The 19,486-nt window shown below is 36.5% G+C and overlaps 1 protein-coding gene across 3 annotated transcripts in view; it reads left to right on the top strand.

Annotated features, from left to right (window-relative positions):
* The window catches only part of LOC121322233 (transmembrane protein 150A-like), a 32,538-nt gene extending 17,383 nt beyond the window's left edge, over positions 1-15,155 (top strand). The window contains exons 4-8 of one of the 3 annotated variants that reach the window (XR_005951008.1): positions 665-732; positions 1,523-1,653; positions 3,480-3,657; positions 4,239-5,712; positions 14,548-15,155. Coding sequence is in view for 2 of the 3 variants with exons in the window: in XM_041261901.1 (XP_041117835.1) it covers positions 665-732; positions 1,523-1,653; positions 3,480-3,657; positions 4,239-4,426 (565 nt within the window). In the remaining variant the exon portion in view is untranslated. Of the gene's footprint in view, positions 1-664; positions 733-1,522; positions 1,654-3,479; positions 3,658-4,238; positions 8,456-14,547 lie in introns of those variants that run through there. The other 2 variants (XM_041261901.1, XM_041261900.1) reach the window with 2 other exon arrangements.
* Positions 15,156-19,486: the final 4,331 nt, after the last annotated feature.

Below are 19,486 nucleotides of genomic sequence, written 5' to 3'. Positions count from 1 at the left end.
TATTTATACTAAAGTAATACAAAGATGACTACAAAAGATTTAGAAGCGAGTAGTTTTTCGAGATTTACAATTATACTGTATTTACAGTATAATTGTAAATCTCGAAAAACTACTCGCTTCTAAATACATGTTAATTTGGATTCATATGTTATTTTTTTCTGACTTTATGTGAACGAAAAGACACACATTTGCCCGTTTTCCCATTGGAAATAGTGATATTTTGAAATATCACTGTCCTGGTCACAAAAGCAAAGTTTGTGGGGAGTAATAGCCATGTTCTATACTTTTGAGGCATAAGCAATTAGGAAATAACACTTACTACCCAGGAACAAAAAAAAAATGTTTTTGTTACACAGTGAAATTTGTGAAAATGCAGCACAGTGACCAGTGAGTTTGGAGCTTTGATTTGAAAGATACCGTTAATATGCAACAAAGAGAAGTGTGTATTTATGTGATCTATGTTCTAAAATTGGTTAATATTGGTTTGAACTACATACTCATTTTTGATGACATATTTGACAATTTTTCTAAATTTATGAAAAAGCTAATGAAAATTGTTTAAGAACAACATTGCAAAAGATAACAAGTCAAGGAAATATAATTATTATCAGTATATTTGTTTAAACTGTTACATATTACTAGGTAACCGTGTCTCTTTTTACAGCACCTGTGGAATGCATGCTCCTGAAAATGCCTTGTTCAGTGCAACTTTAAACTCTGGGGCAATTTTATGTAGGTACATGATATTGTTTTTTACAGTTCTGAAGTATTACAGGCTAATGTAAATCCAAGCTATTTAATAATGGGGGCTTGGTGGTCAAGTGGTTAAAGAAAGGGTCTTGTTACCAGGTCAGTTCAATCCCAGCTCAGCCACGGACTCACGATGTGTGACCCTGAGCTGTGTGTGTCACTTAACTTCCTTGTACTCTGTCCTTCGGATGGGACTTAAAACCGAGGTCCTATTGTAAGTGACTCTGCAGCAGCAGTTGTGGTGCATAATACACCCCCTAGTCCCTGTAAGTCACTTTGGATAAAAGTATCTGCTAAATGACTAAATAATTATTATTATTATTAATTAATTAATAATAATAATAATAATAATAATAATAATAATAATAATAATAATAATAATAATAATAATAAAAGAACAGTCATTGCCATAAGTACAGTGCTTAAAATAAATTCTGTCATTAGCAAGTTTGACAAACCGAAAACAATAAAACCAGAAGTCATTAAAAAAGCCATTTTAGTCATAACGTTTGTCATTCGACTTATTAAGTTTCTTTTAGTATTTATACATTTGAGTGTTTAATAGTTATAGGTGATGACAAGAAGCGACTGTTATGCTTCTGGGAGGTAACAAAATGTTTAAAAGCTTGGTTAAAACCTGCCGTAGCTAACATGAAACAGTGTATGCATGGCAATGTGTGTTAAGCCCTGTATTCTGATAACAGTCTGGACTGGCTATAAATGCATGACAGTTCCAAAGCAGTTCTTGATGTGTGCCAGCTTTCTGTTTCAGTGCTTGTGTTCTGCATCTTTCAACACGCTCACATAATCAAGAAGAACAGTGACAACGTCACGCTCAGCAGAATTGGACTGGCAGTCGGATGTCTGTCTTCGTTTGGAGCCTTTATTACTGGAAATTGCAACGTAAGACAGGAGTAGACATGTTTACATTGAAGTGAAAGGCAGTTCAAGCATTTAAGAACATATTTTTTATTCTTGTTTTGTTTTTGTAGTAGCTTTAAAATAAAATGATGTCTGGTGGGCAGGCTAATACACTTGCCTTTTATTCTTTTTAGCTCTGGGGTTCAGTAGGAAAAAATGTTTGATGGTATCTATTTCCCTGTGGTAATTAAGGCACAGCACAAAATTTTAAAAGAAGTTGACGTAGACTGGGTTTACGTGCACATGAAAATCGACTCTAGTCTTGACACCCTGAATCTGTGCCATTGTCAAGCAAAACAGCAAAAGAACGTTCTATGGTCAGCGTGACTTTAAGGGAAGGGTCAGTCGCTTTCTCAGGATAGAAATAGCTGTAAAAACCCATGTAAACCAGAGCAGGAATCATGCTTGTTACTCACGAGGTTTCAGCAGTCAGATCCCGTTTTTCTGACATAATATCACGTAATCTCCCATCATATCAAATATCTGCACAGCCGAAATGTCGTATTTAAATGAACAATTAAACATAAAGAGGTTTATTTTCAAACTTACCACATATAAAGCACTACTTTAAAAAATGAAAAACTATAATAAAATAAACTAGTGTGTAAACAGGTATATACACATACAAAACTGTAAAAACAAAAGTAGTTTTTAATCTATAACAAAAGTAACATGATTTATCTTGCATATGTGTCACTCGCAGCACAGAATCCAAGTTGAGCTGCTGAAGTTTGAAGTTTTATTATTGAAATGTTTTTACTGAAGCGCTGTGGCTAGCTTCAAGATTAAATCTCTCTCCTACCTTGTACAAAACAAGGGAATTGATGGCTGCCAGGCCAAGTAGAGATAACAACAGGCTTGTGTGTGTATATATGTGTGTGTGTGTGTGTGTGTGTGTGTGTGTGTGTGTGTATAGTATATACTATGTATATACGATGTCCCACAAACACACACACACACATAAAAATTCTAAATAGTAAAACTTGTAGAAATTATATTTTATATAATTGTGTGTGTGTGCATGCGTGCATGTTGGAAAGGTAGCCAGACAAACAAGTAGCTAATGTGTGGCGTAATTCAGAATGTGTGTGACAACATGTGAATTCATTTATCTAGTTAAATGTTTTTATCTTCATGGCAACGCCTGCAAGCTCTCCTCACAATATTAAAAGTCGTTCTTTCCCTAATTAGTATGCAGACAGGGACATTTAAATAAATCCCCTCCCCTAAATCACTATAACTGTAGTAATTTGCATTGTCACAGCCTGATTTGTCGTCCTAAAGCATAACTACATGGAAACACAATTCCTAAGAAATATGGCCAAAACATTGTTAGGAAAACTGTCATGACTTGTCTATGTAAACACTGTCATAGTTAGCCCTTGCCAATACTTTAAGCGCAGTACAGAAACCAGGACCAGAGGACACAGTTTAGAAATTGAGTAGCGATAGGGAAGGAGACACTTCTTCATGCAGAGTGTTGAGGTTATGGAATGGGCTACCTAGTCATGTTGTTCAGGCAGAATCACTTGTCCTTTAACCTGACTTGTCAAAGTTCTGAGATCAATGAGCTACTAGGAATCAGATGCGCTTGGATGGGGCTGAATGGCCTCCTCTCGTTCGTAAAATTTTCTTATTTAAATACTTACTCCTATTAAATTAGAACCCCCTCATATGGTAAAATGATGTGCTAACAAGTTATGAGCCTTGAACGTTTCTTCTGTTGTTATCAGACAGTAGCATTGCAAGCACTGCACTGCACCCTCACATTTACTAATTCGATTTTTTATAATCTTTGTGTTTTACAGCCTGGGACCCTCATGGTACTTCATTACGTGGGTGCTGCATTGTGCTTTGTGAGCACCTGTCTTTATACTCTAATCATGAGTATTCTGACTTACCGGTGCTTTATAACAGGCCTGGAGTATATTCTTGCTCCGATAAGGACTATATCGACCACCATTCAAATTACAGCCACCATCTTCTGTATCCTTTGACAGATATAAATTGGTTTTAATGCTTCTCTATGTGTGTGTATGTATATATATATATATATATATATATATATATATATATATATATATATATATATATATATATATATATATTATTATCTAGTATACAGTGTGTCATTACTAAAGTTATAATACATGTCAGATTGTGTTTAAGTATAGGTATATGAATCATTAAAAGGTATAAAATGTCAGTCCCCGAGTGGCTGACCAGGTAAAAGCACGGCCACGTGTTATGCAAGGTGAGTCATACAGTCAGGGGAGTGCAGGTTGGTTCACATTCTGGCTGTGCAAAGTCTTTGCTGGGGATTCTGGAAGGAGCGTTGCATTGGCTTTGGCTTACCCTGCTTGGTAAAACATGGTCAGTGCCAAATTTATAGTATGTGCATTAAAAATACATTTGTGTATGATAAAAAATAAATAAATAAATAAATAAAAATAATAATAATAATAATAATAATAATAATAATAATATAATAATAATGAATGATACTACAACCATAACAGGCAAATGAGGATAAGTATTCTCAAATTGCCCTTAACAAAATGTTCCAGATACAGTTTTTTTCCCACAGGAAACCTATGACTACCAGCATATTTCTGCCATTTTTGAATGGGTTTTGGCCACAAATATTCAACTATTTGAACTGAGCTTTGTGGTTGAATTTTATTATTTTTCTACTTCCATGTTGTCTGTGCTAATGACCAAAGATGAGGAGGAAACATCATTGATAATGTCGTGATGTGGTAGGAGATTAGCTAGTTAATAAATTCATTATTATATAGTGTAAGCAAATCTAAACTCAATTGTGGATATTGTTTATACTTTCTTGTTGGTAAATGTTACGTTTTTGTTGTCTTGTTTTCACTATTTAGTGTTTTACTATAATATTTTTCCAATCCAAGAACCACTTCAAAATATGTACATAAGTACTGCTAGGACTCTATGCCATGAACAACGAACTTAACACAGAGGTCAGTTAGTAGCTAGGAAAACTGTCCAGAGCATCTGATTCATTCAATAAAATATTACCTTTATATTCCATAAACACAATGCATGAAAATATAAACCACATTCACACAGGCAGCAAGATTAGTAACAACAACAAATGCAAGCCATGGAATTACAAATCACGCTGCCAAAATAAAAATAAAAATGCCGTTCTACCTTGTAACTGGTCATTTTATGAAAACGCTCCGACGTGATTCAGTGGAAACAATTTCAGCATCATATATAATATTAATCATAAGATATTGAAAAATACCAAATTTAGGAAGACTAGGCTGTGAATTTGTCTTTTTATGTGCTCTCTGCGAGTTCAGCTTTTCAGCTACATGGTTAGTGTTTTCATCAGGTGTGGAAAAAGTATTCAAACGTGTTACCTGAGTAAAAGTACTGTTACTTGGGGAAAAATGTAATTCAGTAAAAGTCAAAGTATCCTTCTAGAAAACTGCTTGGGTAAATTAAAAAAAAAAAAAATCATATCTTAAAAGTACTGAAGTATCAGGAGTAAAAAGTAGACGCCTTTAAATTGTACCCATGGAAATCCGCCTGAAAAAAAAAAAAACCTTGTCCTGCAGACCAACAGTATATACTCGCTTCTGATATTATTGACCTTTCCCTGCTTGATGGAAGACAATCTCCGTTCTTATTGTACACACTCTGTCAATGTATACTTCCCAGCTGTCCTTACTGTATATATTTAAATTTAGAATAGCAAATAGGTTGTTTTTTTTTCTTTTTTTTTTTAACGCAATCGAAAATAGTGTTAATAGAGGCTATAGCAATTACTCTATTGTTTTATGCACAAGTTGTAAAACAAATGGATGCAGACTGACCTTCAATAACTTTATTTCAACAGATCACCAGCAACACAGACACGGTACCTGTTCTCTGACAGCACTCTGAATAAACTTTATGAACACTTACAAAAAGTAGCCAGTAAATACTGTTATTTAGGTGGCTATACAAATATGCACTCAAATCCGATAACAAACACTTCACAAAACAGGGTACGAACAGCTACATGTAAGTAGAATATTTTAATTAAATATGGTACCGTGTTAAATTGTTATTTACACCGCAACTGGAAGTAGCCTACAGGGTCCGTCGCTTGGATAAACCAAAGCGCCTGAACAGACCACGGATGTTTTTTGAGAAAATCGCATTACTCATGGAATACTAGAGGTAAACGCTTAGCAACAAAAACTAGTTCTTCATAAAATCCGGACAAAACTAGTAGAAAAACTGTTTTTAAAAATGTTGTTTAACGTATCCATATTCAATAGCGCTTGAGCCTTGTCGCCTTCGGCTCGGGCATGTAACTGCACGAAGCAGGCTCAAATGCTTAATTTAAATTTCAAATCAGAAATTAAATGTTTAGTCACAACTTTTATCCATAAATAAAACACAATTAATTCATTAAATAATCCTAGGATCAAAAGTTAAAAATGTGAAATCCTGTTTTGAAACTGCTTGTAGATTCCTGTTACACTTCTAAAGTTAAACTACTAATGCATCCTCCACAGCTAAACGTTGTGTTTGTTGATTGGTTATTTTTAAAATCAAAATGGTCTCTGGTTGGGCATCAACATACATGCCATCATCAAAGCAAGCAGACGCAGTTACCCAACTTTACCCAGTCAGAATCCTGGCTAGCGCAAGACTTGGTGTGCATAAAGAGAGAGCAATGAAATGTTTCTGGGAAATGTAGTGCAGTAAAAAGTACAGTATATTCTAAACAAACATACTTGAATAAAAGTACAAGTATCCCAAAAACAAATACTTAACTAGTGTAACAAAGTATTTCTACATTGTAACTTTCCACCCCTGGTTTTCAGGGTGTCAGAGTTGGGGCTGGCTGTTATAGGCCCTAAACCTAATGTCACACCTAATTTCCCCTTTTGAAGGATTTCTGCTTGATAGGGCCTAACTACCAGTGGAAACGTTAATTGTTAACAAGAAAGGATGCCCACACTTGAGCCGGGCACCACTGCACTGTGGAATTTAGAGTGTGCTTCACTGCTCTATAAAGATTCTATGAAGCTCTTCTAGGCAGTTGAACTGTTACAATGGTCAAGAGCCAGACTGTTCCTGTATTTGTGAACCCAGACCAGGGCAGATATCTGTTCAGTCACAGTACTCCGTTTTAGTGTTCTGCTTTTCATTGTTATGTCTGATTAGGATTATAAATGTTTCTTGTTGCTTGGTAATCACTAAGCTGTGTACTGAAAGAGTAAAGCCTAGAGCTCTATTCAGACTGTTTTGTTGTGCATTGGCTGTGTGCAGTACAGTGCATGAAAGTCATATCCTTGACATCAGCAGAAATCGTGAAGAACAGAAACATTTAAGCTTGGATTCAGGCAATATGCTGCTTTTTGTTTTACCATCTTCATAATAAATATTTATGTATGTGTGTAAATGACCAAAATGTTATTTAATGTATTATTAAAATATCATGAAATGTGATCTTTTCTAGCTTTCAAGTATTTGTGTGGGTTACCAAACGAATGAAGACCTCAATGTTAAAATGAGATCAAATAAAAGAATGTATTCATTCTCTGCGGTAACACAGTAAACTGATAGCTGCTGATTTACTTCTAACTGAACAGGGAGGGGAATATATCTGAAATAAAAATACATTTATATTCTCTAGTTATACACGTTAAACAATTGCCTGTATGTCATAATAAACTAACAATCTATCATATCTATCGAGCATCCTGTTTCCTGTCAGCCGCTGGTATTCATGCACAGCAGACATAGCAATTTAAACAGGATCTGGCCTTGCAGGGTGTGAGTCATTTCCATTGCATAACTGGAAAAATCCCAACCTGTGGTCTGAGAAAATTCCCCAAGTTAGGCTACAAATATCCACTCATACCCACAGGCTATCAATCCATTAGAACAAACTCTCTGGCTTAACCAGCCTAGTTTCTATTAATGTATCTAATCCAACTATTATGACCTATTTCTCATGCTATGGTTAACCAATCACTGCTAAAATGTATCCACATTCTAGAATTAAAAAAGGAGTGAAATGTAAGTAGTCTTTGCTGTTTTCAGAAACCTGTACTCTATATTTCATTTCATTCTGTCACTTCATGTATTGTTGTTTGTCAATGCATTACAGTATATGAAATGATTGAATAACCTTATCTGAGAATGTTATTTTTTATTAATTCAGTACTGTAATTAATAGCTTGTTTAAATACCAAATCCAGGGATTAAGAACACAAACAGATTTCAGTTGTCAGAAATTGAGGGTCGACATTTAAACTGGAAAGGTGCAGATTCCCTCTTGGCTAAAATTATCAAGTGGACACATGTTTTGGCTGAATTATACTTTAAACATATTTTACACATAGCTTCCAAAACACTGATGAAGACACTAGTTTGTCTACTTGCACTTTACCTCAGAGTTATTACTGAGTGTTTGAAGATACACTAAGAATCGAGTTATAAGTACAATCAAGCTCCAAAATGAAGGGCAGATATCAACAAAAATGTTTTAAAAATATGCAAATTATCTGTAAACTGTAAAGCTTGTTAGCTGAATCTGGATTATTTGAAATATGGTCCCAGAGCTGGTTTATTAGTATCACAGCATTAATGATAGTGAAATGGCAAGCGTGACTTTCAATGGCTTCAGAAACTTAGAGTAAGTGGTGGGGTTCTGAAAAGTATAGCTATATACGTCTCCCACGTGTTGCTACAACTGTTTAAATAATGTGCTGTGGCGGAGTTCCCGTCCCTTTATGTTTATTAGTGTTTTATGTTGTAAGTTGTGTGTTAATGTTGGTGTTTATTTATAAAATACACGGGATATAAATATGGGTTACGAGCACAAGTGTTTAAAATGTATATTTGTATTTAGGCACGAGGATTGCACAGCACTTCACGTGCAGGTGAAATGTAAGCATGGGAAATTGCACTTTATTAATTCACGTGCAGTTGTACCAAGGCTCCAATTGAATGCTTGATACAGCTATATAAAAGCAGCATGTTTTCACTCTGGGTTGTGTGTTCGGGAAGTGGAGAATGGGTGAGAGAGAGAGGAGTTAATTAAAAATATAGCAATTGTTACAGCGTGCTGGCTAAAAACCAGCATGGTACTTCTTTGTTGGGTTTGTCCATATCCGTTTTGCGTTTTGTCTGTCTGTTTGTTTGGCTAACGCGCCATTTATTTTCAGTGTGTTTTGTTTAAATCTTTTGTTTGTTTATTACTTAATAAAACACTGGACGCCGTACCGCCATTACCGGTTTTGGTTTCTGTGTTATTCTGGGTCTGACTTCTCCACTACAGTCATCCTGGTCACTGTCCGTACCTGTCCTTTTTCTTTTCATTGTTAACATCCTGACAACTTTGTACACTTATAACTTTAAAGTGTGTTTCAAAGCAGGAAGAGCAATTACAATAAAAATTAATCATAAGAAATGCTTTGGCTTTTCTGTTCTGTACTACATCATGGATCATTATTGCTGTGTTACCTGTTTGATAATGTGGGCAATGTAATCCTTCACTCAGTGCACTAGAGCGGCCACTTTGAAACAGACTTTAACGTTATAAGTGTAAAAAGTTGTCAGGGCGTTAACAATGAAAAGAAAAATTACAGGTACATTATTTAAACAGTGGGGACGTGTGGCGCTATTTTTCTGAACCCTGCTACTTACTCTTTAAGAATGGTAGCATTCGGTAGTCCAGCGTTAGTGCTGATAGGGGTCTGCGAAACCATTGATATATAAAATTCCATATGAGTTTTTTTTCTTAGTCTGCTTGGTGTATGAACTATAGCCTACTGTGAGCTGAAAAGAACAGGGACCAGGCAAGACATCTAGAATACTATTGTTTGTTTTTGTGTTGTAAGAAAAATAAAATCTTGCGATCTTGCCCAAATTTACCTGCATAGTGATCTTTGTATATTATTTTCTGTGAATGAAGTTTAAAAAGGTAATAAGTTAAAAATTGCCTCCAGACTCAGACACAGCCAGCAAGAACAGATCAGGCTGCACAAAAAAACACTGGCATCAACTACTTTGTATTAATTAGAATCAGTCATTCTTGATAATACTACCACAGCAATCAATCAAATTTTTAAATAATTATTTTCATTATTAATGATTCAACAAAAATTTAACTTTTATGGTTGTTGACTAACTTTGTGTGGCTGAATTTGTTGTGTTGCTTAATTTTTAATACATTTTATATTTTTTAAATGTAAGCTTTAACCAAATTACTAAATACAGTAATATGTATTATTTGAATTATTGTCAGTGTCCTGCTTAAAAAAACAAAACAAAACAAAAAAACACTGTTTTCTATGTAGTTATTGTTATTTATTCATTTATCCAAGTATAACATTCCAGTCAGTTCTGACAATATGAAAAATTGCATTTTACATGCTGTCGTAAATATGCTTATTTTAAGGACTGTTAGCTAAATTGTAGAAAAGTACCTGATCAAGGACAAAACCTTCCACTGTCTCAAAGTGTAAAATGCAGTTCCCATTCAGGTTCACAGGTGACACCTGTAATTTTGATCCCTAATTGAATTTGCCTTTTTTGTAAATGTTCAATTGTCAATACTTGGAGGTTCAATATTTCAGTCCAGATTTCCTAACTTCCTTAGGTGATTTCATTTTAATTTGAAGGTGCTAGCAGCATCTAATCATAAAAAAAAAAAAAAAAAAAAAAAAAAAAAAAAAAAAAAAAAAAACACTGCCTCACTGCTCACCGGGTCATGTTTAGGTAATGTGTGTTGCATGCATGCTTTGTGAGTACTCCCTAATAACATTGCTGCAAAATATTTTAGAATGATTATGAACATAACAGGTCTGTTCATTTACTCTATATGTCATACCCTGTAAAAACCCAAGCACAGAGCATTTGAATGAAGGGTCCGAATATAAAAAAGGAATGAATTCTTATGTGCTGTTAGTCGGTTTCTTTCTGTTTTAATACAACTTGAACTCCGTTATTATAATTTTTTGTGTGAAATTGTGCATAGAAAAGTGGTAGAAGATCCAGCAGTATTCACAGCACTTTTTCCTGCCCCTTTGACCTGGGACATGCTTTGCACTACCATACTGTAGTTATTTCACAGTATAGAAAACACTGCCGGCTTATAGTAGTAGTAGGACTGTTTTTTTTTTTTCAACAAAATCTTTGCAAATGTAAAAAGATTTCAACAGTAATAATAAGCCATGTACTTTCATTGCAAAACATTATAAGGGATATTTAAGAATCTGTAACAAAACAGTTTAAGGGAGTTTCATGTCATCAGAGCTGTTAGTGTGATGATCTAATCCAGTTCTGTTAGATACTTGTTCATCTCGACAGGATAGTGTAATTGTCACTGTATTGCTTTAAGTTTCGATTTATTATGTAAAATATTCCTTTACATTTCGCATAAACTGCCTCCCAGTGTGAATGATATACAGTATGTTACTGTGAACACAGCCCAATTAGCTATCAATGCTGGAGATAATCATTGTTTTGCATGTGATGTTAAAGGTAGTTCTCTAGAAACTATCAGTAATATTAGATCAGCAGAAGCACAGATCCAATTCACTCTACTGCCGTTGTTCCCGTCAGGTGTGCCCAGGGGTTAGGACTTCAACCCAGCTAAATTGGATTGTCTTGCCTTAGAGATCTCTAGAAATCAACAATAACAATTCCATACAAAGTGGCTGTTAATAAGTGTAGTTAGGGTGTTAGTTTGTTTGGTGTGGTGGTGGGTAGTACAGAATTTAGTATAGTCTGGTTCATTTGGAGATTAGTGTGAACAAAGTTTGCTGGGCAACTGACCACCTAAAGAGGTAGTATGGTAGGTGAACTAAGCTAACTTGTTAAAATGCAATAGTACCCCAGCTATCATGTTTTTTAATGTTTGCTATAACACATTGTGGCAAAGTGGCTGGTGATTGTGAACAGGTGCAGAGGTGATGCAGTGCAGGAGCAATCACAGACAATTGTAATCCGGTTTGGAAAGGTTTATTTTAATCCAGGTCTGGTGACCAAAAGAAAATGCTCCGGCAATACATAACAGTGCTTACTGCACGGAGCCAAATAAACGGGTTTACAGTGCTGTTCCGGTTTGTGCTGGCCCAAAAGCGACAGCTCCGGAAGCGTGTTTAGCTGTCTGGTAATTCAACAAACAAGACAATTACTAACAACACGGAAAAACAGACAAACACTCACGAATATTCTTTTCACACAAAGACAGTTCTCAGGCAGTTACTACTGCGGCTCTGTCAGTCCTTCCAGGTTAATGCACAAAACCCAAGTGTTCCTGCAATGGAGTCTCGCCTTCTTCCAGGCTGACTGACTTCCCGACCCTGGAAATGAACTGTCCGGCCAGCCCGCCCAAAGACTTTCCCTTTCACTACTTTGTCCCCTCACTGGTTGGCAGGGAGGTTTCCAACCAGAACTTTCCATCACACACATGTTTCTATTAAGACTGCACATTTAAGACCTGTATAGGAAATGGAAGTAAGTAATATCTGGGGACTTATTATCCTTCACTGGGGATGAAATGACCTATGAAGGGGATATAGTGGAGGCAGTCATATATCCGTCTGTCAAATATCTGGAAAACCGCTTATCCAGTTGTCAAGGAAATTGGTATTAAGATAATAGACATATGGAGGATACTCCACCCATCAATCTCATACGTTACCAGTTAAATAGGTCTCTCTGCCCATAAACCCCTGTCGTTTCTTTGTTTGGTACACTTACCTGGCACTGGATTCGATTCCTCAGTCTGAAAGTTGCGTTTCGGCTCCTGAGAGCCCAGCCACTCCAATTCGACCTAGCCGTAAGAGAACGTCTCGGCTGTCTCTTCAACATGCTGCACCAATAAAAAAATGAAATATCAGTCATGGAAAATTCCTCGGCTTCTCAGTACTCCGTATTCCAGGAACATTTCTTACAGTGCTTCCCGCAAGGATCTCATCTCCTTGCTAAATCAATCTGAAGCATCAACCTCCAAGTCTCCAGTCCCGTCTACATTTGGCGAGGCCTCCACTGTTCAAGCAGCCTAGTCTGGGTTGGATTCCCAGACTCATCTTAAAGCCCCCCATTCATGCCAGCTCTGTCTCTAACACGGATATCTTCCAAGCCCTGCAAACAATGCAAGCTTCAGTCTCCAGGCTGGAAGAACATCTCTCCTACCTTGAACACCATCCCATACCTCTTGGTCCTTCTGCATCAGCTTTCCTTGCCACTCCATCTCAGCTTCCTGCTGCGGTGCCCTGTTCAACCCACTCAATTCCGGCCCTTCTTTTAATCTTTCTACAGCAGTATCCAGCGATAGCCACAGCAAATGCATCTGTCCCAGATGCGCCCGCACTGCGTCCCCGTAGAAATGACTAAGCCTTTCATCCACCCCCATTGATATAGTAGCGATGGTGGTTGCTCTCATAGATTACCTAGATAGAGTTTTCTTTCGTTATTTTATTTCAGATCTGAATGATGGTTTCCTCACTGGCATCTTATCTCCTTCCTCTGTTTCCCATATTTGGGCTCCTCATGATCTGATTCTGTTGATATTTTGCTCAAGTAAGAAACTTCCAAAGGTTTTATGATTGGCCCATTTCATTTCAGTGGCATCTATTTGAAGTTCAATGGAAACAACAATTCTATTTCTCAGTTCGCCTCACGTTCAGTTGTAGGAGCAGTCTTCACATCTTCAATTCACTATCTGAAGCATTGTGTTGGATTCTACTAAATAATTTCAAATTGCCATTCGTGCTCCATCTATTAGATGACTTTCTTTTAGTGGACATTAAGGATTAGCCCCCTGATCGTTTTATTAGTATTTTAAGAACTGCATTTTTTAGAACTCGGAGTTCCTCTATCAGAGGAGAAAACCTTGAGACCTACCACCTGCCTGGAGTTCCTCTGGATTGAACTGGACTTCAAGAAAATGGAAGCATGTATCCCCCAAGACAAATTAAGTCGAATTTCAGACATCTAAAATCCTTTCAGGACAGAAAATCTTGTACTAAACGCGAACTCTTCTCTGTACTGGGTCATCTTAATTTTCCTTCAAGGATCATTCCACAAGGATGTTCATTTGTTTCTTATCTTTTAAAACTAGCATCTTCCATAGTCGAACTACAACACCATGTTAACATCAATGCAGGGTGCCGAGCAGATATCAATCTTGGTCTTACCTCCTCTCCAACTGGAACGGCATTTCCTTATTTTACAATAACTTACCTACTTCTGCAGACTCTCTCAGTCTTTATAACCTCTGTTTCTAGTGGTTCTAAGTGAATTGCCCCCCCCCCCTAACATTTTATTGCGACAACCTCTCTACAGTAGCTATTATCAATAAGGGCAGATCATCTTCCCTTACAATCATGAAGCTTATGAGAAAGCTCACCTGGGTTTCGGTGCTGGGAAACTTTAGAATCCAATTAAATCACGTCCCGGGTTCAAAAAACATAATCACTGACTCTCCCATTTTAATTTTCAGAAATTCCACGCACTGTTTTCAGGAGACCCCCTACCATATCCATGTCCAGGGTTGAAGGACCTCATATTGTATTAAATCAATCATCTCCCAACATCCAGATCTCATGAAACAATCAGTCTCACAAAACACCAGTGCTGCTTATAATACATGGTGGCAGTCTTACATCAAATATTGCTCTCTGTCACATTCATGCCTTACTTCTGAATCTTCCATCATAGAATTCTTTACTTATTGCATTTTAAATTGCAATCTCTCCCTTTCTACCAGGTCATGTACTCTTCACTTATTCTAAAACATTCAAATTCAGACTGAGAAAAGAAAAGCATGCATGTTTATTTATCAATAACACATTGTATTATTTGTCCTGTTTCTGCTCTTTTCAGCTGTCTGTCACTGCATCCGATGGCCAACAATCAGGATCCCCTGTTTCTCACCTCGGAAGGTATAGTCATGTTCAGGAACTGGTTCTGTGACCACCTTCGTCTGTGTCTCCTTCACTCTGGGCTTCCTCCCGACAACTACTCAGGACATTTATTCAGGATTGGCGCCGCAACTTCTGCTGCTTCCAGGAACATCGCTTCTCCCCTAATCAAGGCTACGGGGAGATGGACTTCTGGTGCATACGAACTCTACATTCAAAAGAATGTCTCAAACTTATTATCAGCACAAAAAGTGTTATGTGGTTAATTATGGACTATTGGAGTTGATATTTTAGAACCTGGAGGAAGGGTAACCATGGATTCCCTAAGGTTTCCCTTTTTTGAGTGAGCGGTTTAAATCTGCAGGATGGTGGTAGCTTAGGTCACCTCTTTCTTTTGGGGGAAGGTGGCCTGAGTGCCACTTGTCCTGCCGCTGGCAACCACGTCCATCATAAATACACATCATGCTTGTCAGTATTGGACAGCGCCTTAGCTCCTTGAACCAGACAGGACCAAAAGTAATTACACTATGTAACACAATTTTTGTTCCTGGGTAGTAAGTGTTATTTCCTAATTGCTTATGCCTCAAAAGTATAGAAAATGGCTATTATTCCCCATAAACTTTGCTTTTGTGACCAGGACAGTGATATGTCAAAATATCACTATTTCCAATGGGAAAATGGGCAAATGTATGTCTTTTCGTTCACATAAAGTCAGAAAAAAACAACATATGAATCCAAATTAACATGTATTTATACTAAAGTAATACAAAGATGACTACAAAAGATTTAGAAGTGAGTAGTTTTTCGAGATTTACAATTATACTGTATTTACAAAAACTACTCACTTCTAAATCTTTTGTAGTCATCTCTCGCACAATTGTCTGATCCAGTTGTCCTTGTGATGCTCTGAAGGGAACATTAGTACTTCTATTACAAACTACAGCACTACTTTAAGAAGGATAACGCTTTTTTTTTTGTAAAAATGCCGACGACAACAGCTGAAGTGCACGCTACGCTTGTGGCCGTAAACACTGGTTTAAATCTGTTTTGTACATCGGTCACAGACCCAGGGATTGGAGTGAACGACTGCCCTTGCATTTAAGATGTATTATATATTACAAAATCATAAATAAGTGCTACACATTTATTTTAAAATAAAAATAAAAAACATTGGTAGGTAATGTTACAGCTTACAGCAGAACCGCTGTTTATTTTTAGTTAATATTCAGAATGTAGTGTACAATTACATTGTTCAAATAGTCTTTAAAAAATTTACTGATACAGTTCTTAAATTGGTGACGAATAAAAATAGTGGAGGGGAGGACGTGATATACTACAGCGTGGTGATTGAAGTTCTGCGCTGAAGATGACAATAGAAAAGAATAGAAAAAAAGCATGATAAAAATAGCCAAAAAAATAACCAAACCAACAAATACAACATTAACCCGCTAGATGCTTTAAAAAAACAGGCCAAATTTGGCTGGAAAAACGGCACTCAGCACTCGGGGTGTAGCCTCAACTTCATATGCGAGACGCACGCATTACCTATTAAAATAAATGTTCCCTCAAGTTCAGTGTACAAATAAAACGTGAATCTCAATCATTTGTTTTTATTATTATTTTTTTTATTATTGTTATTTTGATTGCCGTTCCTTTACGTACTGTAAGATTTAGGACTACACCACCACTGGCCATAACCCACTATTTTCTTTAATGACATTTCAACCTGTGTCACCTGATCTGAGAAAAACATTACCGTGATGAGTGAGCTGAATGATGTCTCTGCAAAATAAAACCCATGTTGATTTAAATGCACCGTGTGTGTACTAACACATATCAAATAAGCTATTAAATAGTTTTAAAATGATTTTAATAAAACAGCAGTTCTCAAATGGTTCAACTTGTATTGGCACATTGCAATAACGTAAAATTTAATTTACTAAAGCAAATTGTTCAGCAATGTCTTGCACATCTGACAGTTGTAAAGTTTTTTTTTTTTTTTTTATCTCAGTATAATCTCTAGAACACGTTTGACAGAAAAGTGTGATGTGAATGTGCTGTTACATAGGGGGGTATGTTTGCATTCAGCATCTGCATGTGTTTAGTGGGTGTGCCACCATTAATAGGGAGTTGAGAGATGCAACAGAGTTCATCAAATGTGTTCTTGTTATTAAATACTGTACAGCAGTTACTTTCAATACCGGTTCGCGTCTTTTATTCAAAGAAGAACTGCACACATTGGAGGGATGTATTAAAATGGATGTACCGATGTAGGATTCGAATCCGAACCCTGCTCAAAAAGTAGATATTCGGGTCGAATCTGAAACCGAATCCTGGATTCTGTGCATCCCTACAAAGAAGCTATCATTCTATCTTGCATCATGTCAGACTGGGCTATTGATGAAGTGCATAATTAATTTTAGACATTATCAATGGACATTACCCACGTTCCTTAAAAACTTGTTTTGTGGGTTTGTTTCCAGACCATCAAAATCAGGTGTCTTACCAATAATGTGGCAAAGACCAACGTGTCTGATTGTAACTTTGTTAAGAAAGTATCACTGGGAACAATGCCAACGAGAGCTGTAAGTGGGGGTACTTTAAGAACTGTCGAGAGTTCTCAAGCAGATACTAGAACGGAGCCTGGGACAGGTCCAGTACATATGTATGAGCAAGGCAGGTGGCACAGGTGAAGTGCATATCTGGGTAGATTTTAGCCAATCTGACTTTTGACAGCGATGTACAATTTTGAATTGTATTAGCCCATGTCAGGCGTAAATTGATGAGGAGTGTATTCTAGAGAATTGATTCCCACACTTCATCTGGAAACTCAAAGCCTATATCCTGCTCCCATGCAATTTTTATTGATGGGGGACGGGGCAATGCAAAAACAGAATATTGCTGTAAATTCTTATATGCCTCTACAACTGGGATTGAAATTAAGCAGAAGATCAATATGGGATTCAGGAAGGAGCTGAGGAAAAGCAGCAGTCTTATTTTGTGCAAAGTCACGAATTTGAAGGTAACGAAAGAAATGAGTTTGCTGCAGATCAAATTTGACAGTTATTCAAATGAAGCAAAGGTACCTTCAATATATAGGTGTTTGAGACAAGGAACTCCATTTTGATACCAGATGTTAAAGGCCTCATCTTCAAGAGAAGGTGGAAATAAGTGATTGTCTTTGGTTGGCGCAGATATTAAAAGTGATGGCAGACCGTAGTTCCTACAAAAATGACTCCACGTTCGAAGACAGTGAATAACTAGTGGGTTAGTGCTGTGCATTATTGCCGTTTGCACTATTTTAAATTCTACTTAAAGCCCTGACCCCTACCCCCATGCATGCTACAATACTGTTAGCTTTAACATTGAGTTTACAGCTGTTGCAGGGATGTATGTTATTGACATACTTGTTCTGTTAGCTGCAATGATTAATAGAACTGTATTATGCCAAAATTGGCAAGTGTGTTCTCAGTATGCTTTAGGTGTGCTTAGTTCTTTATTACACTGCCTTTGAGCAGTGTTATCACATTGTGTCAGGTCTTTCCTGTAAATGCAGTAAAATCGGAATTTGACCTTGAAACATGTGTGAGCCTAAACCCTCTATTTACTTTGTATGTTTTTAGTTTACTTTGTGCTCAGGGTTGTATTGATAGGCAAGGCTCATACTATTATTAGTTATCCTTTAATGGAAAATGAATGACTTTTTAGCCCGAACATTAGGGCCACATTTTATACTATAAAAGGGCCTCAAAAGCACATCTGAACATCAACTATTGATCTTACATAAGTAATGTACATATTGAACAAGGAAATATGTTCCCAGCACTACAGATAAAACCACATGACACTATTACGTTACATCTTGAGTAAATAACAGACTTGCATTCAAATGGAGATTTCTTTTGTAGTTAATGTTATAGAGCAGCTCTCTAAAAGTAACTTTGCTTGATCACAGTTGCCATGTTCTGATACTTTAACAATGATAACGTTATTCTTTCAAAACTGTTACAAGTTGGATTTCAAGGGGACAATCTTGGGTGATTCCCCAGTGCTGCAAAAGGCTTCAAAGAAAGCCAGTTGTGGCTTATCCAGAGGGTGATTAAGTCAAATGTTGGTTAAAAAAATAAATAAATAACTTTCACAAAGCATACATATTATTTAGAATATAAATGGCTGTTAATCTGGCTTCATTTTTTTTTGTTTTCACATTTTGTTTAGTTATTTTAATTCCATACGTAGGAATTATTTACTGTACCATACCTCTTTAGTTGGAGAAAATGGATCAGTCCAGTGGGGGAAAAAAGTCCAGTGTTTATAATTATAATGCAGTTGTAAGGGAGTGTTGGGTAATAACACATTACTGTAATATGGTTACATTATCCAGTAACTTGTAATTCTTAATGGTTTGTAATGGTTTATTTTTCAGACAGATAGTGAAATGTAGTAATGGATGACATTGTATGTTGATAAATAAAAATAAACCTACAAAAACATTATATTCAAAATCTTTTCAAATCCAGAACATTACAAAAATGAACCAAACATTCTCAGCATAATAAAGGGACCAGTAATATTGTTACTAAATTGTAGCTAACAATATAATTCAATGATTCTCCATTGTGCATGTCCATTAGCTACATATGTCTCAAATGTACAGTTTCTAAAAAAATACGTTATAGAATACATGTATGTTTATTTCAAAACAGACTTCTGGTACTACACTTGCCTTACCGTGTTGTGCATTTCACCTCAGCAGTGTCAAAGCATGTTACTGACTGAAAGAATGGCAGTCAATAGGACAAGTAGCTGATTGGTTATTGACAGGGAAGAAGCCAGTGAAGGGTTGGGGATAATTTCAACCTCCAGGTGAAAGACCCAGGAAGTGAAAGCCAATGTAAAAG

The sequence above is a fragment of the Polyodon spathula genome, chromosome 10 (assembly GCF_017654505.1).
Source record: "Polyodon spathula isolate WHYD16114869_AA chromosome 10, ASM1765450v1, whole genome shotgun sequence".
Lineage (NCBI taxonomy): Eukaryota > Metazoa > Chordata > Actinopteri > Acipenseriformes > Polyodontidae > Polyodon > Polyodon spathula.
The sequence above is the reverse complement of the archived record's forward strand: the minus strand, read 5'-3'. Positions and strand labels throughout refer to the sequence as shown.